The following is a 23,130-nucleotide window of genomic DNA, read 5'->3' as shown; positions in this document are numbered from 1 at the left end:
CCTAGCCTGGCCCTCGTGCTCGTCTCCGCCCCTCGCGCTCGCTCCTCGGGTCCCGCCCGCCGGGGCGCGCTGGCGGGGCTGGCCGGGAGCTGCCCTCATCCAACATGGCGCCGCGGGAGGCGGGTCCCTCTCTCCGGCTCCCGGGGTTCCGGTGCCGTGCGTTTTGGTTCCGGAGTAACAGTGCCCTCGCCGCGCCTTCCTTCTCCTTTTGCCGCTGCCGCTGCCGCCGTAGCCGGAACGTTCGGCCCGGGGCGCCTGGGGCCGGGCCCGCGCGCGCCGCGCCCTCTGACTCGGGGTGGGGAACAGGATTCGCTTCCCGACGGAGGGCCCTCCTCGACTCTCGCTTGGTTTGGCGGCCCCGGGTCTCCTTCCAAACAGCCCCCGACTGAGTCCCCTCCAGTCGGGGACCCTCCCCTCTCCACGAAGGAAGAGTGGACACCTGCCGCTCTGTCTCCCTAAAACGGGGTCATCTCCTCACACCCACACAGACGGCAGGGGGCTTCACGATCCGGTTCGCCCTCTTTCCCAACTCCAGAACCCTCTGACCCCCGTTAGTTTATATTGGCCCCTGCCTCGTGCCCCGTCCACGCTCACAGAGAGGCAGCCCCAACCCCATACAGGCTGGGCCTGGCTTGCTGCCTGCGGGTCCCTTCCAGACCATCCCTCTTCTTCACTCCCCCGACCCCCTGCCCTGTTCCCCTCCGTCCCCTTGTCACCCTTTGGAGCCCTCGCCTAACCAGGATCCAGTGGGTACCTCCTGCCCCAGGATGTGAGCCCCTGTAACCTGTAATGCTGTGGCTGGCCTTTGGCCCCTTCCATGCCATGGAGAACCAGGTGCTGGTGATTCGTATCAAGATTCCAAATAGTGGCGCGGTGGACTGGACAGTGCACTCCGGGCCGCAGTTACTCTTCAGGGATGTGCTGGTGAGTGGTAATCTCAGTGTCCAAAACCCATTGAGGAGGGCGCAGGGATTTGTGGGGTCGTCAGCACCTTGACCGCTGAATCTCAGCCTGGTTGCCCAAGCTAGTGGCCGTGGCCATTGCTGGCCTCCTGTGGGGGCAGTTTTATTGCTTCCACGACAGACATTGATTAATTGCATGGACTGAAGTCTGGCAAATGTGCAGGACCCTGGGGAACTAGAGATGAATCAGATTGAACCCCTGCCCTCAAGGAGCTCGCAGCTGGACTGGGACATACACACAGAAGCATCAACTGGATGCAAAAAGCTGAGTCTAGAAGGTTTTTTTTTCCCCCAAGTGTTTCTCGGAATGTCCCTGGCCAGATTCCAGCCATGTCTTTCTACAGAGTTCCCTGAAGTTGGTGACCAATAGGGAAAGAGAAACTAGGCGACTGGACCTTACCATGTTTCAACAAACCCAAGGTGCCATTGGTTTTAAGATACTATTTTGTGTACCACTCAGAAAGAAAAAAAAAAAACAAAAAACAAAAACACTGCCTGTTATTCTGTGACATGCTGTGCATTATACAAAAGCAGCCCAATTTCAGATATGTTAAAAGTGGAGGAAAAGATGCATCTGAGAATCAATGCTGTGTTACTACTCTCAGGATATATTTCAAATAAAGTCATGGAACGTGAGAGCAGAGTGTAACCTCAGCAGTGGTCTGTTGAGACCTCTTATCTTTTTTGAGATAGTTACTGAGGAGTAGTGAGGTGAAACTGTTTTTCCAAAGTAGTGTTGCTCACGAGTGGGGGAGTCAGTACCAGAACTCAGATTTCCTTACTTAGTAATTTTTTTTCATGTGCTGCACTGCCATTTCTCATCTTTTAGCAGACATTTGAGATAGAGTGTATTGTGCCCATTTTATATATTGAATAATTGAGGTATCAGGGGCAGAACTGACATACCCAGAAGCATGTTGCAGGTACTAAATCTATAGCGGAAGTTACCTGCAGAATAAGATGGGGCTGGGTAAAGGTTCTTGGGAGGAGGGAGATCTGTGATGTGATTTTTTTTTTTTTTTTGGTTGTCATAGGTGCCACCATCAAGATTTGATTCCTGTATCTATATTTTGAATTCTGGATGTTGCTGACCATCCAGACCATTACAGATTTTCAGGTGTCTGGGCCACGAGTCCAGAGGCTGGAGTGAGTCAGCAGCTTCCAGTCTTGTCCACCAAATGTTACCCTTCTCTTTGTGTCTGGAGTTCGCGCACTCGCGTGCATATAGTTTTCTTCTCGTGACAAAGCCCAGACTTTTTAGCATGGTCCTCTAGGCCTGTCTGGATTGGCTTCTGCCTGCCTGGCACCACACCACACCACACCTCACCTCTCACCACACCCCACGAGCATCCTGTGCTCCAGGTTACATAGAATTAACTTTAGTTCTCCTAGGCTGTCTCCACTCGGTGCTTTTCTTCAGCTAGCCAACTCCTACATGTCCTTTCAGAGCCCAGCTTCCCTTTTCCTGTACCGTAGTCTTGGTTATGTGCCCCTCCTCTGTGTTCCCACAGCATCGTTCGGGCAAAGCTCACAGGTTTTGTCACAGTTTTATCTCTCTCTTCCAGTAAATGGTGCATTTCCGGAGGAGATGGACATTCATTTCCCCTCTTTCTCGTGCTCCATAGGACCCTGAAATATTTGTTCAGATATTTCAAAGGGAGCGTTAAAAAAGATGCATGCGGTTATGGTTTTGTGGACAGCCTGCTAGGTTTTGAATCAAAACGTGGGTTTAATGGGGCGACTGGGTGGCTCAGTCAGTTGAGTGTCCAACTCTTCATTTCAGCTCAGGTCATAATCCCAGGGTCGTGAGATCGAGCCCTGCATCAGGCTCTGTGCTGAGCATGAAACCTGCTGCAGATTCTCTCTCTCCCCCTCTGCCCTGTGCGCGCGTGCTCTCTCTCTCTCTCTCTCTCAAAAAAAAGTGAGTTTAATTGCAAGCAGTCTCACTAACTAGACAAGTCTCTCTACCTCTTTTAGCCTCAGTTTCCTTACTTGTAAAATGGGGACAATACCTGCCTTCAAGGCTTGTGAAGATTAAGTGAGATCGTGTCTGTGATGAGAAAGGTGTGCGCTTTCTTTCACTTTGCTCATTTGAAATAACAGAAGATATTTAGAACACAGTGATACAGTGTTTACAAACACAAACTCTGGGCCAGATTGCCTGGGTTTAAATTGCAAGCCTTACCAGACTCACTTGGGCAAGTGTCTTTTGTGTCTCAGTGCTTTACCTGTAAAAAAAAAAAAAAAAAAAAAAAAAAAAAAAGAGGGGTAGAGGATGAAAATAATGCCCACTTCATAGAGTATGAGGACTACTGGAGTTGATACGTATAAAGCACTTAGAACAATCTGGAATGAGGTAAATGCTCTGTAAGTATTGTTGTTACAACATAAGGGACAGGGCCTGGCTCTTTTGCTTCTTAAGCATCTCTCTATTGTACTTTGGCCCCAGGCTGATTGGCTTTACTTTTTTTTTTTTTTTTTTAACGTTTATTTATTTTTGAGAGAAAGAGACAGAGCATGAGCCGGAAAGGGGCAGAGAGAGAGGGAGACACAGAATCTGAAGCAGGCTCCAGGCTCTGAGCTGTCAGCACAGAGCCCAACGTGGGGCTCGAACCCACAAATTGCGAGATCATGATCTCAGCTGAAGTTGGATGCTTAACTGACTGAGCCACCCAGGCTGACTGGCTTTAAAGTCAACTTTGGACAATCGGTCCTACCATCTAGAGTGCCTTGTGTCCTCACATGTGCCTATGTGCAGGTAAGCCCAGGTGGAGCATGTTTAGAGCCCTGATGAAGGGCTCTTGACAATGGGTGCTGTGCTATCTCCTGTGTTCCTATAGCAGGCTCTACGAACTGCACGTACAGATCCTGGTGGACACCTGTGATTTCTTCACCAGGGTCACGTCATCTTTTCATCAAAAAATTGTCAAAAAACTGGACACCTGGGTGACTCGGTTGGTTAAGCGTCCGACTTCGGCTCAGGTCATGATCTTACAGTTTGTGAGTTCGAGCTCCATATCGGGCTCTCTGAGGTTAGCGCAGAGCCCACTTTGGACCCTCTGTCTCCCTTTCTCTGCACCCTCCCTCCAAATAAACATTACAAAAAAAAAAAAAAAGAAATTGTCAAAAACCGACAGCTATATCAGCATCTTTGGCTTGGAACCTTAAAATTTAAAGCCAAATGAAATCTGGAAGCATCCCCCTCATCTCATGTAACTCTCTTCTCCCCAGTTTTCAAATTCGGAAGCGTGAACCCCAGAGGGGGAAAATGCTAAAGCCACACAGCTCGTTTTTGGTAGGACCAGACACAGAAGCCAGAAGCAGTTTGTGGTCACTGAGTCATCTGTATCTGAGAGTGTTTTGTACCTGAGGTTGTAGTCAAGGGCTCTCATCACTGCTCTGTCAAATAGCTGGGAGACCTTGGACAAGGCACTTAGCCTCTCTGGGCCTGTGTCTGGGTCTGAATAATTTGGGACTGGCTGCAGGGTAAAGTAGGCCTAGCTGGTCTTCAAGGGCAGAGACATTTGATTATCTGTTTTTCAGCTTTCTGTGTTCTTTTCCTTGTAGACACAATCTCCGGTTTGGGGAAAATTGTGCAGGAGATCACAATTAGTGGTGCAAGAGAATGTTCCCCCTATTCCTCTTGGTATTTGAATCCTGTCTCCCAAGTCCCAGCTCAGATTTCCTCTCATCTGTGAAGTTTTTACCTAGACTGAGCCTGTGATTTTTTTTCTGCCTCCTGAGTTAGCAAATACTGTATTTATGTCTTTTGTCTGGCTCTTATCAGCCTGTAAGTGCGCTGTATCGTTATTCTTTTAGGTTTGTCTTTATCTGAGTGACCAGACTATAATCTTCCTAAATCTTACTCTTCTGTAGCCTACAGCTTTGTGATCTTTATGCTCCTGGCATGTGTAAATGCTTAATTATACTTTTGGTCCATCATATATTTGATTGATATATTAAAAGCATGGAGAAGAAAATGACCAAGAAATGATCACCATTAAAATATTTAAATTTAAATTTTCTTTTGGAGCCTTCTTTAGGTAAATGTTATGTTGTGAATAAGACAGGGCTTTTTCTTTTTTCCTGGAAATAAGTCACTTAAAATATAACTGTAAAATATACATAGAATTATTAAATATGTCCTGGTTAGAAATGACCAGTAGGTATTAACTAATTTTGAAACTTTTCAACTCTTCAGCATTATGATAAGCCCCACCTTATTTGCTTTAACAGAACGATATGGCTGGTTGTGTTCACATGATCCCTCAAGCAAGTTTGCTTTTTTTTTTTTTTTTCTCTTTTTCCCCACGTTAGGTGTAAAGCCTATGTGACTCCTTGCTTATGGTGGTGGGCAAAAGGGGCCACTGCTGCCCCCCAAGGTTTTCAGCTACTTATTAGAAATTTGCTGTTTGATGGGATCTGCTATTCATAAGTAGGAAGGATCCTAAATTAGTTTGCTAATGCTGTAGAGTTCATAGCACAAGATCTAGGTGATCAGAGTTCCCTGAAAGTAACGTCGACGTGGAGGGTTGGGGGTGGCGTCCCCCAGCTTGTTTTTAACCACACCACTAGTTAGAAAAGGTCCTCAATAGATGCTCTGGAAGGAAGATGGGAGTGAACAAATGACTATCCACCAATCCTCAGGTGCTGAAATTTTGGGTTTCATTGTTAGGTAAGCTCTATAACTTTCCAGTCATCAGTGACTTGTTTTATTAATTTAACAGACAGCACCTACCGTGTGCTAGACACTCTTAAAATCCCTTTATAAATGTGAACTCATTTCGTCCTACGAGGTAGGTACAGTTATGATCTCATGGCCCAGATAGACCCAGTCACCGAGCTGCTGAACAGCAGAGTCAAGGTCCAGCCCTAGCAGTTTGGCTCCAGCCCACACAGTCAGGCTTTACACTAGCTGTAGAATTTATTCCATACTCACTCTACAGTTTCCATTTACCTGTCAATAAATACTTTTACCTACAAGTGTGTGGAATGTTTTTAACACTCGATTTTTTTTTTTTTTTTACAAATACTTCCTCGGAGTTGATGTTTCATGTGCTAAGACTAGAGTCAGAAGGAAAAAAATAACCTCCTTTGGGTCTAATGAGCAAGGGTTGCCTAAGATAGTTCTCTTTGATCAATTTTATATGCACACATTTATTTTTGAGGGGAAAAAAAAAGGCACTCTGGAGGCGAGGCTATTATGCAAATTTCCACTGCAGCAAAAGCTTCTAAAGAACTGCCTTCAGAAGGAAGTTGCAGCCGCCACTCTGCTAAGTGCCCCGCTTGGAAGGGCTGTGGGCTCCCTGCTGAGAACTACCGTAAGCCGCTTTGTCACCCGGCTGCCTGGTGCCAGTTCTGGCAGAGCCTGGGAGGGACGTTGTGGCAGAGTCCCGGAGAGCAGTGAGGTTTGCAGACCATTTAGGTGGGGCTGGACATCATGGAGGGTCATCTTTCCCAGTGCTGGCTATTTCTTGAGGATGTCCCATGCCTCTTGAGCTAAGCTGTCTCCATAGACTGATTTTTAAGATTTCAACTTTACAGGTTCATTTAAATATTGGTATCAGAATATATAAACTTAAAAAAAAATTTTTTTGTAGCCTAGATTAACTCTGTTCCAGTGTCATTCAATATACGTTTTCCAGTTGCTTAGGAGTAAAGGTTGATAAAAATTGTTTGTATCAAATGTAGCATTATAGGTTATGGCATTATTGGAATAATACGTCACAGAAACTTGTTTTTTGAACTCTTTGCACTATGAATACAAGGCACGATGTTGCTAGTTACATATCAGAAGCTGCATTTGAGTATCCACAATGTGCTAGGTTAATTTATGTATATTATTTAACTTAATTTTTGCATTATCTCTCTAAGTATTACTAGACTCCTATTGGAGGATGATCAGATTGAGGCTCAGAGAGGTTAAGTAATTTATTTCCAGTCACAGAGCTAGTAGGTGCAGACCTGGGATTCAAACCCAGGCTAGTCTGACTCCTAAACCCCTTACTCTTTCTACTGGCAGTGCACGCCACAGCCTCCCATAGAAGAAACTGTTTATTTGTTTAATACACAAGGGTGTATTTTTTTATTAAAATTTTTTTAATGTTTATTTTTGAGAGAGAGAGAGAGCATGAGTGGGGGAGGGGCAGAGAGAGAGAGAGAGAGAGAGAGAGAGAGGGAGGGAGGGAGGCACAAAATCCAAAGCAGGCTCCAGGCTCTGAGCCGTCAGCCTAGAGTCCAACGCACAGCTCGAACCCATGAACCCATGAACCCATGAACCGTGAGATCATGACCTGAGCCAAAGTCAAACACTTAACCGACTGAGCTACCCAGGTGCCCCCACAAGAGTGTATTTGTATATACTGTTGAATCAAGAGGGAAAGATTGTTACGAATACATAGTAGAGGAAATTTTGTAAAGAATCTCCCCCACCCCCCCACCCCCTGCCCCAAAATAGAGATTTAAGCTCTGGCCTCACATTGCTGGGCTAAGTGTGATTATGAGCTAATGTTTTTATAGTTTATGCCAACATTTCAAAAATCTTCTTCAGGTTCTCATATTTCCTCTAGGATTTGCCACATGTTAGCAATAAAGAAGATGGCTAATTGTGTTTCTTTATTCTTTCTTTGTTTAGGATGTGATAGGCCAGGTTCTGCCTGAAGCAACAACCACAGCATTTGAATGTAAGTCTGGCTTGTATACTTTCTTGACTATTTCTTTCTGCAGTAATTTTTCAAAGGGTTTATGGGTTGTATTACTTTAGAAACTGACAAAAACAGATTATTTATGATCATCATATGGTACATTTAAATATTTATAAATTAATGCAAGTTTAATGATGATACTGAACTGAGTAATATTTTCTTATTTAATCATATCTTGGGTGTGCATATTTCTATAATATAGCTTTAATTACCAACATGACCTTTATCTGCTCTTGCTCCTCACTGTAATAATATTGTGGGACGAAATGAAACGTGTAAACTACCTGTAGGCCAGTGATTACTGATTAAGAGATTGTAATCCATTACTGCTTTAACACAGCAACAGAGTAGAGCTTTTAAGTGAGCGTTGCCTGGAATAATTCTGTTTTAGTGGGGCTTGGTGTGGCTGCTACATGATGACAGTAACACTTCAGTCTTGAGTCCTTCTTCCTCACTGTCCCCTCCCCCACCAAAACCAATTGGCCTGGGGATTGGGAGGGGGCGGGATGGACTAGAAAACGAGTTTCCACATGAGCCAAGTCATTGCAAAGGACGTCAGGGTCCAGTAATGTTAAGGTGAGAGTTTAGTCCATAGAACAAGGACTCTGATGTTGAGAAGGATGAAGTAAGGATTTTTTCCCATCTGTTTTTAGAAGGTGAAGGCCACTTTTCCATTAGAAGATGTACGGTTTCTTCACACGATAGTTTACTTGTTGTTCTTGGTTTTTATGCAGATGGTTAATGACAGTGAATACAATGTCTTTTATTTATGCTCTCTTTGGAGGACAATTTGGTGGTACTTAGCAAAATATAAAATGTGCAAAACCTTTGAGCAGGTTTTATTTTAGGAGGCTTTTCAACAGAAATACCTGCACATGTGTTGAATGCACTTCAAACAAAATATTCATTGTGGAATTAAAAAAAATTTTTTTAATGTTTATTTATTATTTTTGAGAGAGAGAGAGAGACAGCACGAGCAGGGGAGGGGCAGAGAAAGAGAGAGAGAGGGAAACACAGAATCCAAAGCAGGCTCCAGGCTCTGAGCTGTCAGCAGAGAGCCCGACGTGGGGCTCAAACTCTGAACTTTGAAATCATGACCTGAACCAAAGTCAGATGCTTAACCAACTGAGCCACGCAGGCGTCCCATGGAATTATTTTTAATAGCAAAAAATTAGAGGAAAGCTAAATTCCTAGAATAATGGATTAATAAAGTATTCATTATCTGAAGCAGCAGCCAATTGAGCAGCAGCTAAAAAGAATGATTTTATGCATTGACATGGAAAGATTTCTGTGATACACTGTTGAATAAGTAAATAATATGTATGGTGTGATCCCATTTTATAAAATAGCTAATCCCTGTACCTCTCAGCTTCGTGTATATCTTGAAAGACAAGGATCTGCAGAATGCCCACCATAGTGTTTCCAGTGGTGTCCCCTTTGGGAAGTGGACTTGAGGGTTAGAGTGGGGAATGGTTGGCTAGATGAGCACACTTTTTACTTTTCTATACTTCTCTATTGTTTGAATATTTTTCAACATTCATTACGTGTATTTAAAAGTCACTTGCGTAAAACTCTTAAAATAATTAGTACTTCATTAGCCACACTGGACTGAATATCCTATTGAAAAATGGTACGCGTATCTGAAATACTAGTGTTGCAAGCTCTTCAGAGCTTTTTTGGTAAGTCCTTGGTGGTACCCCGGATTTCATGGACAGGCTGATAGTTAACATGTTACTGTTGCCAGATGCTGTGCTAAGAACATTCCATGGTTATCTCATTTAACTTAACCGTCACAAATCTCCATGAAGTACTTGGAAGGACTGTTACTAGCTCCATTTTAGTTGAGGAAAGGATATCTGCTCTGAGCAGCTTGCTCAAGGTCTCATAGCTAGTGAGTGGTAAAGTGGACTTTCTCGTGTAGACTCCAGAACATGTATATATTCTCAACCACTGTTGACACAGGTTTTGAGAGTTGTCAAAATTCTTGAAATTACTTATTCTCATTGTTTAAGTGTAATAGAAAATAAGTTTATTTTGTACTTCCTATCTTTTTTTTTTTTTTTTTTTTTTGAGAGAGCATGCAGGGGAGGGGCAGAGGGAGAGGGAGACCGAGAGAGTATCTGTAGTAGGCTCCATGATGTGGGGCTTGATCTCATAACCATGAGATCATGAACTGAGCCAAAATCAAGAGTCGGTTGCTTAACTGACTGAGCCACCCAGGAGCCCCTGTCCTTCCTACTTCTTGCTTTCTGGGTCCCACAGAGTGTCTTGACCCCACTGGCTTCCAGAGTGAGGGATCATAGTAATAACATCGATCATTTTAGCTGTCATTTGTTGATGGCTTGCTCTCTTTCTAGCAATGGACTAGATGATTTACCTAAATTGTTGCTAATCCTGACAAAAACTCTGTGAGGTAGGAAGACTATACCTTTGGGAACCTGAGGTCCAGAGACATGAAATGGTTGCCAAGGGTCATCAGCTAGGAAGTGGAGCCAAGTTTAAACACAGTTGTTTTTGACTGTGAAACATGCACTTGGTATAACCAAGCGTGTCAGAAGCCTATGAAGTGTGTTAAGTATGGTTGACGTGGCTGATGGGTTTATGGTTTATGGGTATGATGGAACAACTCTTGGATAAGTAAAACTTTAGCCAAAGAAATACTTATGGCAATATATTTAATACTGAAAAATACACCTAACACAACAGAAAAAAAAGTGTGAATTTCTAGGTTTAAGTTCTAGGAGATCTCACTCCTTTACTGAAATAAGAGTGGCAACTCTATACCCATCTGTGTCTGGACAAGTTTTAGGCAAAAACAAAAAACAAAACCCCAAAACACACACAGACAAAATAATAACAGTCCTTTGTTTCTTGAGCTTAGAGTACTGTATATTTTCCCTTATAGACTTAGAATCCCAGCCTGGCTTTTTTTATGATTGCTCTAGGATGACCTTATTTTCTGAACCAAAGATCTGAACTAATAAATGGAATCTATGTAGAAGAAGCATTTGGAAAGATGTAGCTTGTAAGCTAATTTGCTGACATTTTTGAGCATTTCTGTGGTCTGGAGCTATGATGGAACAACTTCCAAATAAAGAAAACTTTGATCAAAGATATATTTATGGTACTGTATTTAATATTGAAAAGGATACCTAGCACTAATTGATTTCTTATGCAAAAGAGATGGTAGGGGTGCTGCCTGGTTGGCTCAGTCGATTAAGTGTCCGACTTCGACTCAGGTCATGACCTCGCAGTTTGTGAGTTTGAGCCCCATGTCGGGCTCTGTGCTGACAGCTTGGGTCCTGGAGCCTGCTTCTATTCTGTGTGTGTGTTTCTCTCTCTGCCCCTCCCTTGATCATGCTGTGTCTGTCTATCTCTCTCTCTCTCAAAAATAAATAATAAACATTTAAAGAAAATGAATAAATGTTAATTTTTTTTATAAAAAAAGAGATGGTATTGTCTTTAGCAATGTGAATTAAGCAACAAAGGAAAGGACACTGTCACGTTTACTTGTTCCACACAAATATAGAGGAAAAGAGTTGATAAGTGGAAAAGAGGGGAAAGGTCAGGTAATCTTAGATTCTTCATTCTGAGAAGTACCATCCATTGGGTAAGACCTCTGATCCCACCAGATGGAGCTAATCTCCCTCCACACCTTTGCTAGAGCAGGTGACCCATGGGGCCTGCCTTCTGATGAGTTGTGTGCATGTTTCCCTTCTCACTAGATTTTGAAGGACTTGATGACAGGTACTGCGTTTTATTTCACTCTTATTCTCAGTACTTAGCTTAGACCCTTGCTGAATAAAATGAAATGTTGTGTGCCCATATTCAGATGGGAATCTTACAATTACTGGGACCTAAAGCCAAGTAAGTAATTTGCTATTTGCATTATTTGTGTTATTACCCAGGCACGGGATATAAACTGGTTGGTGGTGGACCAGTCAGACTCCACCCTTGACTGGGCCTTCTGTCCTGAGGGGGCAGAGGGTCTACAATGACGATATTCTTTCTGGTTTGTGTTCCTGGGAGTAGTGTTTCTGAGGGGAGTTAGGCTGGATAAGGGGAGGGAGGCCCATGTGTGCTGATCACCTCTTGGACCGATGGCCCTAAGTCTTTTTCATTTTACCCCTTTTAGGTCCTTTTCCCCTTATAACTAGAGCACAAAGCAAAATACTTTCCAATATATAGTGCTTACTTTCTTTTTTTTTTTTTAACATTTGTTTATTTTTGAGAGACAGAGAGAGACAGAGCATGAGCAGGGGAGGGGCAGAGAGAGAAGGAGACACAGAATCCAAAGCAGGCTCCAGGCTCCAGGCTCCGAGCTGTCAGCACAGAGCCTGACGCGGGACTCGAACTCGCAAACTGCGAGATCATGACCTGAGCCGAAGTCGGATGCTTAACTGATTAGCCACCCAGGTGCCCCTTGATTTCTTTTTTTTTTTTAATTTTTTTAATGTTTTTATTTATTTTTGAGACAGAGAGAGGCAGAGCATGAGCGGGGGAGGGGCAGAGAGAGAGGGAGACACAGAATCTGAAGCAGGCTCCAGGCTCTGCGCTGTCAGCACAGAGCCCGACTCGGGGCTTGAACTCACGGACTGTGAGATCATGACATGAGCCGAAGCCGGACGCTTAACCGACTGAGCCACCCAGGCGCCCCCCTTGATTTCTTTTTTAATTAAGAAGGTATAGATGATCTTTTTTTTTTTTTTAATTTTTTTTTCAACGTTTTATTTATTTTTGGGACAGAGAGAGACAGAGCATGAACGGGGGAGGGGCAGAGAGAGAGGGAGACCAGAATCGGAAACAGGCTCCAGGCTCTGAGCCATCAGCCCAGAGCCCGACGCGGGGCTCGAACTCACGGACCGTGAGATCGTGACCTGGCTGAAGTCGGACGCTTAACCGACTGCGCCACCCAGGCGCCCCAAGAAGGTATAGATGATCTTAAAAAAAGAATGCAAGCAGCATACAAATGAAACGAAAACTAAAAGTCTCCATTTCCCTAGTTTACTATTTAACAGTGTGTTCTGTATCTTTACAGAAGTTTTCTCTGTACATAATGCATACTATACTGCGACTAGTTCCCCCACCCCCACTTACCTTATATATACGCGTGCATATATATATATATATGCACATATATATATGTGTATATATATATGTTTTTATGCATGGTATATATAACCTCTTCCAACATCACTGTGCACAAATTGACTTCATTCCTTTGGATGAGTACCTTATACTTCATTTTATGGCCATGGCTTAATTTATTTAACCTATTGACGGGCCAATCTTAAGTTGTTAGTGGTTTTTTAGTATTGGAAAAAATGCTGCAGTCAACAGCATTGTCTTATATCTTTCCACATGGTGGAAATATATTTGTAGGATAAATTCCCAGGAGTTGGAACTACTGAGACAAAGAGTACCCCTGTTTTACATTTTAATAGCTATTACCATGTTGCTCTCTAAAGGGTAGAACCAATTTACACTCCCACCAACAATGTTTGAGAATGCCCATTTCTCTCTACCCTCACCAACTCTGAGTAATTTTTTATTAGCAAACTTCCTAGTCAGTGTCAATTTGAAAGGTGGAGGAGTGCTATTGTTATGCTATTGTTTTATTTTTGTTTCTTCAATTATAAGTGAGCTTGAGTGTCTTCATTTGTATTTTGATCATTTTGTTTAATTTCTGTGAACTGTTTGTCACCTTTGCCCATTTTCCTTTTAGGTTGTACGTTTCTAATTGACATAAGGATTTTCCAATATTAAGAAAATTGGGGCTTTGTCTCATCTGTTTAGTTATTTTTGTTTAGTTTACTGCTTTCCTTTAAGCTTGCTTTGGTCTTTTTTTTCCCTCTGCTTTTTTTTTTTTCCCATAGAGAGGGTTGAAATTTTTACATGGTCAGATTTATCATATTGTCCTTTGTGACTTCTGGATTTATGCCATTCTGAGAAAGGTCTTCCACATTCAGGTATTGAAAAAACATTCATCCGTATTCTTTTGTTCTACTTTAACAGGGTTAAGCACACACACGCATTAGGTATGTGCGTACATACATATGTTCGTATGTGTATTAGCATTTTTTTTTTGGAAAAGAGTGTGCACTTTTATTACAAATATCAGAAGATTTGAAAATGTTGTGCCATCTCCAGTCTGTTTTGGTGAGAGGAGGAATCAGGTGGGGAATCCAACTTTATTTTTCAAGCACATAGACAGTTGACCCCCATACAAGTTACTGAATAATTTGTCTTTTCCCAGATGTGAGAACACTTCTGAGATAAAGCTGAATTCCATTACCATAAAAAATCTTGGCTGTTCGCATGTGCGGGCCCTACATATGCTGTAGGAGCCTGACATTCATACAGGCCTGGAGACCCCTGCTGATTTTCACAGTTTCATTAACAGATTAATGAGTACACCAGCACACGAGGTGATAAAAATCAGCTGTCCCCACTGATGAGTTTCCTGTGCATATCTGTTTCGTGTTCCTCCCCCTGGCTCTTCTCTAGACAAGTGGCTGCTTCAGAGTGACTGGTGAATTCTTACTGGTGACTTGAAAGAATTGTCTTAAGTCTGTGTAGACAAATGCTGACTTCTCCCTGTGAATACCATGTGGCCTGCTTTTCTGTGGCACCCTGACTTCACACATTTGGTCTGTAGCCTTCATAAGTATCTTCGCGCTTGTCAAACTGTGCCTCTGAGTTTTGGTTCATAAAATATGGTTGTAGGATAAAGCTTTATTTTACTTATGTCTTTCTCCGACCGTGATCATGTTATGCTCACTTCTCGTTTCAGTTGTTTCATGAATTTCTGGAAGATTATTTTGGGTGGAAATTTTAAAGCCGGTTCATCATTTTAAATTTGGCATAATATGACCACTTAAAGGAAAATTGCAATGATATAATAAGTTGTGATAGACAACCGTAGCTGATGACTGGAGAAACACCTGTAGGAGATAACCTTCATGTCCAAATAGCAAAGACTGCCTCATTAAGAATGATTGGATGAGAAAAGTCTAAATTATAAAATGTTTGGAAATAATAAATTATTTAGAAAAAATGAAGTTTCTTTTTTTTTTTTCAAAATTTTATTTTTTGAGAGGAGAGAGACCAAGTGTGAGCAGGGAAGGGGCAGAGCTAGAGGGGGACATGGAATTTGAAGCAGGCTCCAGGCTCTGAGCTGTCAGCACAGAGCCCGACATGGGGCTCGAACTCACGAACTGCGAGATCATGACCTGAGCTGAAGTTGGACGCTTAACTGACTGAGCCACCCAGGCACCCATGAAATTTCATTTTCTTAAACTGTAGTATGTGTAGGAGATAAATGGTTGCTTATAGGCAGAACCAGGTAGGTTAATGAAAAATTGTAATTCACAATTATACAGTCTAAAGATTAACAGGTGAGAGTTTATTTTACATTCCTAGAATTTGAGACTATTTGAAGAAAGCTTTTATGTATTTAAATTTTGGTTTGCAATGTCATCCGTGTGCAAAGTCCAGATCCTTTTTAGTCTTATGAGAGTAATTGCTTATTTGTAATCTTGCTGTGTTGCATGAAAATTAAGAAGTTTAATTCCTTTACCCAACTGCCAGGCTAGTTATTCCTGGAGGGCAGCAGACAATGCTGCTCATTCTTGAGTCTCTAGAACCCCGTCCTAGTACCCAGCACACAGTAGACACTCATACGTGTTTCTGGAATGCACGGATGGTTGAAGGAATGAAGTAATAAGGACAAACCTTTTGTATCTCATCCGTCACAAAATCATGTTAGCTCTGGCTTTAAAATATATCCAGCGCATGATGACTGCTCAGAATCTCAGCCTGGTTCGGGCCACCATCTTCCCTCACCTCCGATGACAGGACTGGGATGATGGTATCCTACCTGGTCTTCCTGTATCTGCTTTTGCCTCCACACAGCCTCTTCTGCACATAGCAGCCAAAGTGATCCTTTAGAAGTGGGATCACAATACTCAGCACCGTCCAGTGATTTCCATCTTACTCAGGAGTAAAAGCCAAGTCCTTAAAATCCCCTATAAGGCCCTGCATTTTCTCATCTGCCCCCAACCCAGCAACAGCATTGATTCCCTGAACTCATCTGTTTCTCTAGCGCCCGCCTGCTGTGCTAGCCACTCTGCCTTTGTTTCAGTCTCCTGAATATGCCAGGTATTCTTCTACCTCAAGGCCTTTGCATTAATTGTTCCCTCTGCCTGGAACACCCTTTCCCCAGATATCTGTGCAACCCATGCCCTCATCCCGTTCAGTCTATCTCAATAAGAGTGTGAGCTACTAGAGGGCAAGGCTTTTTTCTGTTTCCACTGTTACCATCCCTAGTGCTCAGAACATTGCCTGCTACATAGGGACACTTACATATTTGTTGGAGAGAGGAAGGGTGCAAAGGAGCGAAGAAGGAATCAGGAGGGCGGTGGCATGGAGCTGAAGTAAAACTCATGGCTGTGAGCGGTGCCTGGGTGGGTCAGTGGGTTAAGTGTCTGGCTCTTGATTTCAGCTCAGGTCATGATCTCAGGGTTGTGAGATCGAGCTCCACACCCAGTGCAGAGCCTACATAAGATTGTTTCTCTCCGGGCGCCTGAAGGACTCAGTTGGTTAAGCATCTGACTTCAGCTCAGGTCATGATCTTGTGGTTCGTGGGTTCGAGGCCCACATCAGATTCTGTGCTGATAGCTCAGAGCCTGGAGCCTGCTTCAGACTCTGTGTCTTCCTCCCTCTCTGCCCCTCTCCCACTTGCACTTTGTCTCTCTCTCTCTCAGAAATAAATAAACATTAAAAAAAAATTTTTAAAAAAAGATGGTCTCTTTCTCGTGCGTGTGTGTGTGTGTGTGTGTGTGTGTGTGTGTGTGTAAAAAAAAAAAAAAAATCACGGCTGTAAAGATTTGGCCATAAAAGCCAGACTGCTAGTCCTGTCCAGATCTTAGATGCTACACCCGAGAAGGGCTCTAAACTTGACAACCTTTCTGATAATTTCTCGTCGATACGTGTTTCTAACTTCTACAGTTATGTCTGCATGTCTTTCCTCTTGCCTTGGAAAAATGCCTTTGCTGTAGTTCTAATTGACTCTCACCTGGCACCGAAGGAATGTGACAAATGACATCTTATATATTGCCTTAACTTTCTGTGCTCTTTGTAGAAGCTAGATTGTTTCTCTCAAAAGCCCGTTCGAGCCCTGTCCCTGCAGTGGGTGCTGTTTCGCTGACAGCTCCCTGGCGTCTGCTAGGTGACTGCTGTTTACCTTGATAGGCACTGTGCTTGCCATCCTGACCGCCCCTTACCTGCGGCTGCCTCTCCTCCATTGGGCCTTTATGTTCCTCCTCTTGGTTTCTCTTTCGGATTGCATGTTGCTTCAAATAAAATTGCTAACAACATATGGCCTGTTATGATTCTCTTTTCCCAAACTCTGCCATTTTGTGTATTTGTGACACACTGCAGATTTTGTGAAGATTGCTTCATAATATTTGTTTTCCATCTGCTGCACTCTATTTGGTATCTTGCTAGGATTTTTTCCTCCATTTTAAGTGACATTAACAAAATCCAGCCAGTACATAGACTTTCTGGTTCTACTTTTGCTTCCCTAATGTGCTGGAAAATCATATTACTATGCTCCAGGCAAGTAGAGAAGTCTGGAATTCTCATTGTGAACCAGTGTATCAGATCTATCGCATGCCAACGCCCCCCCCCCTCCCCCCTTGGTCATATCTAGTAATGCTTTTTTGGTCAGATGGTAAAGAACCTCTGTGGATAAGACAAAAAGTTCAGATTATTTTTTCTACTTCTCATCACTTAGTACTACTACTTCCTCGTGTTCTTCAACAACGTTATTTATAACCTTGAAACTCTTTGTGCCACGTTAGTAAATTGTTATGATTGACACTTCTGTTTAGTGTTCTTTCTATAGCTAATCCAGTTTGATAGGCAAATAGCCAGAGTGTCTACTGGAATGGCTGTGTGTGTCCAACTTTTAACAGGGAAGTGTTTTAAGTTACTGTTATACCACATTGCTTGGTATGCCTTTCTACTTTCTTACTCTCCAATGACTTCTAATACCTGTCAATTTACTGTCTTTTATTTAAATTTTTTTCCAGCTTTATTGAGATATAATTGATGTATAGCATTGTGTAAGTTTAAGATGTACACCCTGCTGATTTGATGCAGTTATATGTTACAAACTGATTACCAGCACCGTAGCAATAGCTAACACCTCTAGCCTGTCCTATAATGACCATTTCTTTTTTGTGGTGAGAACATTTAAGATTTACTGTCAGCAACATGCAAGTATATGATACGGGGTCATTAGCTGTAATCCCCATGCCCTACATTAGATCCCCAGACCTTGTTATACGCATAACTGTAAGTTTATACTCTGGTAGAAGCTCCCCATTTGCCCCCAACCCCAGCCCTTGGTAATCGGTAATCACACACTCTTTTTTTAGGTTTGGCTTTTCAAATTTTCACATATAAGTGATATATAGTATTTGTCTTTTTCTGACTTAGCATAATGCCCTCCTTGGGATTCATCCAAGTTGTTGCAAACGGCTTTTTCGTGGATGAATAATATTCCAATGTATATATACACCATATCTTTATCTGTTCGTCTGTTGGTGGACATTTAAGTAGTTTCCATATCTTCACTATTGTGAATAATGCTGCAGTGAACATGGAGGTTCATATATGTCTTTGAGAGAGTGATTTAGTTTCCTTTGGATAGATGTCCAGAAGTAGAATTGCTAGATCACATGGTAGTTCTGTTTTTAACTTTTTGAGGAAACTCCATACTGTTGTCTGTGGTGGCTGCACCAGTTTATATTCCCACCAACAGAGCACAAGGGTTCCCTTTTTCTTTTTTCTTCAAAAAAATTTCTTTTTATGTTTATTTATTTTTGAGAGTGAGAGTGACAGCATGAGTGGGGAAGAGGCAGAGAGAGAGTGAGACACAGAATCCGAAGCAGGCTCCAGGCTCTGAGCTGTCAGCACAGAGCCCGACGCGGGGCTCAAACCCACAAACCATGAGATCATGACCTGAGCTGAAGTCGGCCACTCACCCAACTGAGCCATCCAGGCACTCCAAAGGTTCCCTTTTTCTCCACATCCTTGTTGTCTCTTGTCTTTTTTTTTTTTTTTTAAGTAGGCTCCACACCCAGCATGGAGCCCAACGTGGGGCTTGAACTCACTACCCTGAGATCAAAACCTCAGGTGATGGTCTTGCAGTTTGTGGGTTTGAGCCCCACATCGGACAATGTGCTGTCAGTGTGGAGCCTGTTTGGGATTCTTTCTCTCTCTCTCTCTCCCTCCCTACCCCCCCTTCCCCCCCAAAAAAGACCTACGCTGAGATCAAGAGTTGGACACTTAACCGACTGAGCCATTCGGGTGCTCCTTGTTGTCTCTTGTCTCTTTTGATGCAACCATTGTGACGGATGTGAGGTGATAGCACATTGTGGTTCTGATGTGTACTTCCCTAATGATGAGTGATAGAACATCTTTTCATGTGTCTGTTGGCCATTTGTGTGTCTTTGGAATGTATTGTCTTTACAGAGAAGTGTATTATCACTTTAACCGTGAGGGCAAATGGTATGACTGCCATCATGGGGGTAGGTAGCTTGGGTTTTGCCTTTTGGCCAGAATCCTCAGTCTTCTTATAGGTGTGAGGACTTTCCAACTCAGTCTCCTCTCTGACAAGAACGGGGTCTCCATGAAAACTGATCACAAATAGTACAGAGTGTCATTCCCCCAAAGAGCAGTTTATAAAGAAAACCGATACTTCGTAAAACAGGTTCTTATTAATCCATAAGAACCATTAATTACTATGTCATCTAAGTCTTATTTTATCCCCAGGCTTATCACTTCTCGGCCTTTTGGCTAAGATCAAGTGAAGTCTCATTTTATCCCCAGGCTTTATTAGAATGCTTCTTTCAACGTAGCCAAAATCTTTCCTTGGAGTCAGACCCCTTGTGGGACATCTCCAGCACTTAGCACTAGGCTGCTATTCTGGCCTTTTGGCCTCTGCTTTCTGTCCACTTAAAGCCAGGTGTCCTTATAGTATTTCATGGAACTGCTAGCCAAGAAATTATTCTGGTAGCTGACTTCCCTCACAGATTTGTCTTTTTTCCCCCTGAAATAATCCCTTAGAGATTTCATGGAATTCCGAAATCTCCTGTTTTAAGTAGCCTCAAGGGTTCAAGTTCTGGCTTTGAGAACATAGAGAACTCTTTTATTGTTGGGTTGTTCCTGATCGAGAGAGACTGTGATTTAAATGATTTTTCTGGAATCTGTGCCCTTGCTTCACAAATTATAAAAAGGGTTTTCACCTGTTTTATTAAACGCCAAACACTTCCTCATCCTGTGTGAACAATACCTTATAGAGGTCTTGTGTATATTGAAATTTGAATGTAAACAGTTCCTTTGTAACCATGTCTCTGTAGCTAGCTCTGGTGTAGACGTGAGAGTTGCAAAAAGTGACTTTGTTCAGGCTGGAAATTTTTACCAAGTTCAGGACTTTATCAAGAACAAATCATTGTAGCCCACATCTAAACAGAGAATTTGACTTGGTTTTAAAACAGAAATGTAAAGTGTTTTCATATGTGGTAGTATGTAACATTATGTCCCTTTATACTGTATCTGTTTTCCCCCCCTTTGTTTCCTGTATTTGTAAGAAGAATTTTTTACTTAACCTTGAAAATACTAGTTTCTAGAATTTATGTAGACACTCCTCCTGTTTCCAAAACTAGAATGGCATTTCTTTCCCAGTTTGGCTTTTAGTGTCTGCAAAAGGAAGGAAGGAAGGAAAGGAGGGAGGGAAAGAGGCAGAGTGGAAGGAAGGGGAAAAGAAAGGAGGAGTTAGGTTTCTCTATGGTCCCTTGCACCTGTAACATTGTTAGGCCTGTGCCTTCTTTGTTACTGAAAGTGACCGCCGTGTGTCTTTTATACTAAAACAGGCAGCCTTTAACAAAGTACAGTAGTGACTCTGGACAGCTCCTATTTATGTAGATATTTAAACAGTGTGACTTGATGATACTGGTTTACATTGAATTGGGGAACTCTTTGGGAACGAACTACAATCCGGGATCCAGGAACAAACGCTTTGGAGAGAAACCCCAGTGAGAGCAGTTGGCTTGGTCACCGAGCAGCGCTGGCTGAACTGCTGGTTTCTGTCGCACTGTCAGACAGATTGCTATTGGCTGCTGAGGAGAAAAAGGAAGTAGCATTTTGCTCTGAAACAGCCTAATTAGGAGAGAATACAAGCTCCCTCCTAGGGTTTCCATGACCTGGCCGCTGAGCAGGGGAGTATCTTCAGAACTGCAGCTGGATGGGAGGGAGGGCCCACTGAGGTGTGGTGGGCGAAGTTCCACATTCTGGACTGAACCGCCCTGTATTTTCAGTAAGAGTCCCCAGAGCATGTCACGTAAGCTTATTCTCTTCGTGACCTGAGATTTGTCAGTTTCTGCAGGCCTGGGATCAGGTTCTCTGCATCTGATCAAATCAGCAATTAGATACTCAAGAGTGACAAAAAAAAAATTAACAACACTGATTGTTTAACAAGCACATCGGAGCTGAAGCATCCAAACTGAGAGAGAGCCTGCCCTTCTCAGTTGTCCCCAGGGAGGCTGTGCACATCTCCCAGCAATGTCACTATTGCTCAAGATGTTTTTGGCATTTTTCTTTCAAGCATACATTTAGAATCGATCGCATAGGCTGTTCTATCGACAGATCTTTATCTTCAGAAGGATGAAGTGGCTAACTAAATATTCTAAAATATGTAAAAGTTGTTCTGAGTCCTGCCTGGCAGATAGTGTAGGCAAGTGATCAGGTAGGCAGTTCCAGTTTGGGTTAAAAATGAGATCTGATGTTTCCACATGGTCTAACTTTGGGTTCTTAAAGCAGTTTTTGAAGAGGTATTTCAAAACTATTTTGAACAGGAGAAGCATCATTGAAATGTTTCTGGGAGGGCGCCTGGGTGGCGCAGTCGGTTGAGCGTCCAACTTCAGCCAGGTCACGATCTCGCGGTCCGTGAGTTCGAGCCCCGCGTCGGGCTCTGGGCTGATGGCTCAGAGCCTGGAGCCTGTTTCCGATTCTGTGTCTCCCTCTCTCTCTGCCCCTCCCCCGTTCAAGCTCTGTCTCTCTCTGTCCCAAAAATAAATAAATGTTGAAAAAAAAAATTAAAAAAAAATGTTTCTGGGTATGGCTGCTTTGATGATACGTTTATTCAAATGTATACATTCTGATTATGTATTTTGTAAAGTCTAAGTATCCTCTAGTTTTAAGGCTATCAAATTTTTTCAAAATAGCATGAATGGCCACTTGAAGCTTACTTGCTGTGGTCAGGGTACCCAGTAGAAATGAAACTGTTCAGAAAGAGCAAGTGAGCCACCAGATAGAATGGAATGTGGGGATAACTGCGTGAGAGTTGCCTTGCAAGGTATAACCTTCTGCTGAACTTCCCACTCGAAGTTCTTCTGTGAAAAGGGAATAGCAATAATCAAGTCATAGTGTCCACATCATGGGATGGAGGTATGGCATGGGAGGCACAAATCATGGTGCACTGTGTGTAGTAGTGTTCAGTACCTGTGAGCCATTTGCATCGTGCTGCTGTGACAGTGATTGCTTGCCTGGGAGAGAGGAGGACTGGACAAGTAAGGGATAGGGTGATGTGTGGGAAAAGAAAAGTACTGAGAGTAGCAAAGACCTATAGCCTCCCTTCAGTTTTTAAAGTTCTCCACACCAAACCTGTTTCGTCATACTCCAGTGACACTTCACCCTGGATACATGTCATGATTGACAAGCAGAATTTTTCTGATTTTCAGCTGTCCCTGAAAGTTTTAGTTCTTTATCGGGGCCCTGTTCATATTCTGTACACACATGCACACACACACACACACACACACACACACACACACACCCACCCCAACTGAAAAACAAACCAATAACCTCAACGTCCTCAAAAATACAGTGTTGAAGCTTTGGCTGTCACGTTGTGAAAAGCAGTTGTATTATGTTCCCGGCCAACATGGTTTTTGTACATTTAAAAACTGCAGGTCTTGGGGCGCCTGGGTGGCTCAGTCGGTTAAGCGTCCGACTTCAGCTCAGGTCACGATCTCGCGGTCCGTGAGTTCGAGCCCCACGTCAGGCTCTGGGCTGATGGCTCAGAGCCTGGAGCCTGTTTCCGATTCTGTGTCTCCCTCTCTCTCTGCCCCTCCCCCGTTCATGCTCTGTCTCTCTCTGTCCCAAAAATAAATGTTAAAGAAAAAAAAATTTTTAAACTGCAGGTCTTATCTTACCCTATGTTTCCTCTTCAACAGATGAGGATGAGGATGGTGATCGAATTACAGTGAGAAGTGATGAAGAAATGGAGGCAATGCTGTCATATGTAAGTATACTACAAATGAGGACTGTTTTTTAAAACATTAATGTAGTTGAGGATGCTGCTTCTTGGCATGGGGAAGATCTGAAAGTAAATCACA

The 23,130-nt window shown here is 43.0% G+C and overlaps 1 protein-coding gene across 6 annotated transcripts in view; it reads left to right on the top strand.

The window, feature by feature from the left end:
* Nucleotides 1-176: 176 nt before the first annotated feature.
* Nucleotides 177-23,130, top strand: part of MAP2K5 (mitogen-activated protein kinase kinase 5) — a 273,046-nt gene continuing 250,092 nt past the window's right edge. For 4 of the 6 annotated variants that reach the window (XM_043555088.1, XM_043555087.1, XM_043555090.1 and 1 more), the window contains exons 1-3: nucleotides 206-924; nucleotides 7,597-7,645; nucleotides 22,969-23,036. In XM_043555088.1, the coding sequence (XP_043411023.1) occupies nucleotides 790-924; nucleotides 7,597-7,645; nucleotides 22,969-23,036 (252 nt within the window). In that variant the 5' untranslated portion in view covers nucleotides 206-789. Of the gene's footprint in view, nucleotides 925-7,596; nucleotides 7,646-22,968; nucleotides 23,037-23,130 lie in introns of all 6 variants that reach the window. The other 2 variants (XM_043555086.1, XM_043555085.1) reach the window with 2 other exon arrangements.

Source organism: Prionailurus bengalensis, chromosome B3 (assembly GCF_016509475.1).
Source record: "Prionailurus bengalensis isolate Pbe53 chromosome B3, Fcat_Pben_1.1_paternal_pri, whole genome shotgun sequence".
Taxonomy (NCBI): domain Eukaryota; kingdom Metazoa; phylum Chordata; class Mammalia; order Carnivora; family Felidae; genus Prionailurus; species Prionailurus bengalensis.
This window is presented reverse-complemented; position numbering and strand designations above follow the sequence as displayed.